The 2,309-nt window shown below is 34.5% G+C and overlaps 1 protein-coding gene across 1 annotated transcript; it reads right to left on the bottom strand.

Moving 5' to 3' along the window:
* Positions 1-1,172: 1,172 nt before the first annotated feature.
* LOC149255678 (uncharacterized) lies at positions 1,173-1,884 on the bottom strand. Its single transcript, XM_089457278.1, has 2 exons — positions 1,703-1,884; positions 1,173-1,602 (listed from the first exon to the last, which is right to left on the bottom strand). The coding sequence occupies exons 1-2, from the start codon at positions 1,828-1,830 to the stop codon at positions 1,383-1,385; spliced, it is 348 nt and encodes a 115-aa protein (XP_089313404.1). The 5' UTR covers positions 1,831-1,884; the 3' UTR covers positions 1,173-1,382.
* Between the last annotated feature and the right edge of the window lie 425 nt (positions 1,885-2,309).

The raw sequence follows: 2,309 nt of genomic DNA, 5'->3' as shown, positions 1-2,309 counted from the left end.
TACAATTTTATGCGGCTCTTGTAAGAAGCATCAGCTTTTTCTCCTTCATCAGTAGAAACTGAATGTGGTGTGAGAAGCATCAATCATTTGTTCCTCATCAACATATGGTGGGAGTGGGATTTGTATAGTGTCACATACATTGATATTACCACCACAACCAACACTTTTCATATGAAAAACAAAACCATTTTCTAGCTCACACGACATGCTTTAATGCTTTGATTTGTCAGGCATGGTTAGGGCTTTAAAGCATCTTCAAATACGGAGATGCATTAGGAAATTGATCATTGATGAAGTGACAGATTGGAAGTATTATCTAACTAGTGAATAACAGATGGGAAGTATTATATAATTAGTGATTAGTTAACTGATATATTTATTAGTTTATGAGAGTAAAATTTCACAAATTGAAATTTGTGATTAGGGTGATATACTTGGAAATTGTATTTCTTAGTTGTCTCATTTGTGATTTATTCTATCTACAGGAGTCTGTTCCTATTCCTTAGGTTGTTATATCTAGATGTTTAATAGTTTGGTGTGTGGTTGAGATATTCTCTTAACCAAGTGATTGTGATTCCATGTTAATTTACCTATCTTGAAACAACAATAAATGTATTTATATATAACATTATCTCCTATAAATATAGAATAAATCTACATTATTCAATTTTCACTGCTATCAGTTCCGAAAAGTAAAGATGAAAGTTAGATATTGTAATTAAGAGCACATATCTTCGGCCATTAAAAATTTAAGATAAACAATATTTTGTGTGCTTTCCTATCACTCAATAATGTATTTTAAAAATCAGAATTTAAGATGTTGTATGTACTGAACCCCATTTTCTTTTAGTCAATTTGATGTCTTCGCATTACTATGATCTATGAGCTAAAAAGGGATTTTCCCCTCTCCGTTCAACAGTTCTTTTTTGTTTAATTGGTATTGCATGATTAACTTTCAATTTCATCGATACGGAGAAAAGTGAAACATGAATGGATAGTGATTTTGTTGTTATATATATGTATCTATGGGGTCAGAACATGTTCAGTTTCATTTTGTAGTTAATTTGTGCATTAAAGCATTATTTTGTACTTAATTTGTGCATCCATGATTTACTGGAACAACTTCAATAACTCATGTTTTAAGTACAACAGAACTTGAACTTAACGCATCCTTCTTTATATTACCGTACATGAAACTTAATGGTAACCATTCCATCTTCAATACAATCCTTCATAGAGATATTTGTATGGGTTAGTTAGTTCACTGAAACTCTGAGATCATGAACTTATCTCGATTGTGGATTCAGAAATATTTCGAAATGAAGTGGCTTCTGTTTATTAGATTCCAAAATATAATCGAAAATTTTATAAGGGAGACAGTTTCAAGGAGAAGGAAGCACAGGGAGCGATCTGTGATATAATACTCTTCCCATGTTCCTCCGCATCTTTTGTCTTTTGTCTGCTCTATCGTTGTCTTTCTTCAAATCTCCTATTTCAGACGATGTACTGTTCCTCTTGTTAACAGGCACCCCATCTTCTATATTGAAATTCCACTCGCTCTTGACCCTCTGCTGCGCGCAGGAAGAACACAAAACACTTACACTGCAATGCAAAACCAATGAGAATTTCATGGTCAGTAAGCAACCCTGAAAATCAAATATCTGTAACAAGAAAATGTGTTGTTGTAATGGCAGATCTAAACCTTGGGGGGATTATCAGTTGGCGCGGGGTCTGCTGTTTCTGATCACCACGTGATTTTTGAGGGTTGTGGGCATCGACTGAGAACTCCTGATCAGAGGCCAAGTCTGCGGCAATAGCGGGGGAGTCCATGTAATCTGTTTGCAGTGAAAATATCGAAGGTGCACTATATGTCTAAATAATGATGCCCTCAATGAGCCTATATATCACATATATTTATCTTACTCGTTTAATGAAATAGTTATAGGATAAAACAACAGCCGGGATTGAGAGAAACCGCACACTGTTTTGGGTTCGAAATATAAGAGGAAAAACTTTGAAAGGAGTATTGAATCTTGTTTTTATAATAGAAATAGATTCAACATAAACAGAAATTTGTAGAATATACCTAAATTTCTCAAAATTTAAACTAAAATTTCCATTATCTGTCAAGATAAACTATGGAATCAAAAACATCCTGGAAAATTGCAAACACAATACCGTTGGCTGCCTCTTGTTTTGAGATACGGCATCGACGACACAAACCCACCACCAGAGAATATTGTAACGTCATCAGCCACGCTTCTCTTCTACGTCTTCTGCCAACCTTCTCTTCTATGTCATCGGGATGC

This window comes from Pinus tabuliformis, chromosome 7, assembly GCF_031772625.1.
Source record: "Pinus tabuliformis cultivar Carrire ecotype Pingquan chromosome 7, CPIR1, whole genome shotgun sequence".
NCBI lineage: Eukaryota > Viridiplantae > Streptophyta > Pinopsida > Pinales > Pinaceae > Pinus > Pinus tabuliformis.
This window is presented reverse-complemented; position numbering and strand designations above follow the sequence as displayed.

Bases quoted from the DNA above. Each gene is read 5' to 3' on its own strand.
- LOC149255678 (XM_089457278.1), bottom strand. From the start codon at position 1,830: ATGGACTCCCCCGCTATTGCCGCAGACTTGGCCTCTGATCAGGAGTTC. The intron at 1,603-1,702 runs GTTTAGATCTGC...TTTGCATTGCAG, and splicing joins CAACTGATAATCCCCCCAAG to TGTAAGTGTTTTGTGTTCTT.